This window comes from Bombus impatiens, unplaced genomic scaffold, assembly GCF_000188095.3.
Source record: "Bombus impatiens unplaced genomic scaffold, BIMP_2.2 scf_0548, whole genome shotgun sequence".
NCBI lineage: Eukaryota > Metazoa > Arthropoda > Insecta > Hymenoptera > Apidae > Bombus > Bombus impatiens.
The window spans coordinates 1,259,538-1,261,837 of record NT_176967.1 but is presented as its reverse complement, the minus strand read 5'-3'; the positions used below and the strand labels follow the sequence as shown (position 1 = coordinate 1,261,837).

At 51.3% G+C, this 2,300-nt stretch overlaps 1 protein-coding gene across 1 annotated transcript in view; it reads left to right on the top strand.

The window, feature by feature from the left end:
- Window positions 1-2,300, top strand: part of LOC100745304 (T-box transcription factor TBX20-like) — a 30,139-nt gene that overhangs the window by 26,644 nt on the left and 1,195 nt on the right. Inside the window, 1 exon segment of the mRNA XM_012388298.3 lies at window positions 2,203-2,300. This exon segment is cut by the window's right edge and continues 2 nt beyond it. Within this exon segment, the coding sequence (XP_012243721.1) occupies window positions 2,203-2,300 (98 nt within the window).

Below are 2,300 nucleotides of genomic sequence, written 5' to 3'. Positions count from 1 at the left end.
CGTCGCGTTCGCTTCGATCGCCGGTCGTGATGGAGCTGTCGCGTGACGGCCCAACCGGCGATTTAAAGCGGTCTATACGAGAGTCGCTGGATAAACGACGGAGCAGATTGGACTCGTCAACGAGAGATCGAGGCAGCTTGCTCGGGATTAACGACACTCGATCGGATGGAGGTGAGGGGAAGGACCGTGTGGCTCGGAGGCGATTCAGAGCGAATGACGGGGCGCCGGACGAGAGAGAGCGTGAAAGACAATCTCCAGACGGTCCGAGGTTTGTCGGGCTTTCGGGGAACCACCGGATGATCGATACGAGGTATCATCGTCGAGGAGGCCGCGGTGAAATTATCCGACGAACTGCCGCCCCGGTGTCGGGTTTTCTTTTGGCCACTCGACGGTTGCCCGAGCCTACCGTCCATCGCCACCGAGATCGTTTTCTTCCAGATCAACGCGGGTGGGTCGGACACGTCGGGTGGCCGCCGAGCAACAGAGCGCCTTCTATTTCGAAAAGTTGGCCTTTGGATTTTCAGCATGGGAAATCTCTTGCTACTCGGAGGGAACGAGAGACGAAAAAGCCGACTATCGGCCGATCGGAGCCAAGCGTCTCGTTGTCGTCCACGGCGGTCACAATGAGGTCTTAATCACGTCGAGATAGTCCCAACGATAGTCGCACGATGTTTACGTACCACTCCCGCGTGTAATCACGAAAGTAGGAAATGACTATGCAACGCGCGCGCACGACTTCGCAATGATACCGACCATTAATTATCGCGAATATCACGCGAACGTCACGAAGAAGATGCCAGACATTTTGATCCGCGGCCAGCCAATAATTCGCTCGTTAGCGTCCTGCCAATACCGGCGACCGATCGTTTCCAACGTACAATCGGCCGTAATTAACCCTAATTAAGCTGGCGTCTAATGCACGAAATCATCCATCACGTTACCCCGCCGCGGCTCCAACTCCGCGAACGTCAATGAGAAACTGTCGCGTCGTCTTAATTATCCACGGACGCCGACCTTCCTCTTCCATCCGCTTATCTCGTTCGTCGTTTCTCTCTTTATCCGCGTGAAATCTCATCGATTCATTCCCCTCTAAATGCCACTTAATGCCGATAACGTCGATCGGTTAATCATGAGAACGCGTCTCGCTTCGTCTCGTTCTTTCTCGTCCTCGTTTTCCAGTCGCACGCTCTTCGCGTTTTCTCGCCGCGATCGCCAGACTATTGTCTTTTCGCACGGCGAACATCGCGACCGAACGAAATTTATTTATTTGGAAGGATAGACTGTCATATAGTTGCTTGTAACGATGCTTGAACCGGAGCCGAAGCTAAGGATAACGCAACAACGAGAGAGAGAGGGGCGCGTGTCATAAACCAACGACCGGAACAAATTTCTTAGAAATGTTGAAAAGTCAACGTTATCGGCCACATCATCATCGTCGCGATTACACGTTGCGTGGCAATGGGATCGGAAAAGCTCGGATCGCTTCTGAAGAAGCGAACGCGAGTAGTCGAAGGGTTACGTACGAAACGAGGTCACGCGTTAAGGTTCAGCGGAGGAGGAGGAGGATCATCAATAGCGTTATTCGAAACACTGAAAGGGAAAAGAAATACAATGAATTTTCTCCTATTTCTCGGCGTTAACGTTCTCGAGCTACGAAGAACACGATCGTGATTGTGATCTAGCATACGCGTAGGATACGAAAGTAGACAAGGTGGCTACAAATCGAAGGAACGTATATCGCGTTCGCTCAATTACCATATTATAGGTACTTAGATCGAAACGGGATCCGTACGACGCCTGCATAAAAGAATTTCTAAAGCCCCTAGGGAAGACGACTGAGAACGAAAGCAAGCGTTTTGTTGGCGTTATTAACGCCACATGTAATACGTTTCTGTGTAAGGTAACCTGCGAGTCACGCGCGCTATCGATCGACGACACGGGCCAATCCTCTAGCAAGCGAGGAAACGAAAGTATGGTTTTTTTTACGACAGATACGTATCGCGCGACGCTTGATCGCATTAAGATACGTCTTGTTATCGATCGATAGATCTTTCAGCATCGGAGTAATTTTACGATCGCGAATAGCTCGAGACCCTCCGTAAACAGGATCGATTTCGACTTAAATACGAGTTTGCCCGTCTTTGGAAGAATTTATTTTTCTCGGCTAATCCCTTCCGCGCGTTGGTTTTCGGCTGTTTTCAGAGATCCGATGGAGTTGATGGAGCAACAGCTGGTGAGATGCGGCGTGGCGCCGGTCAGGTTGTACGAGCATCTCGCGATGTCGTCTCCGGCCGCGGCGG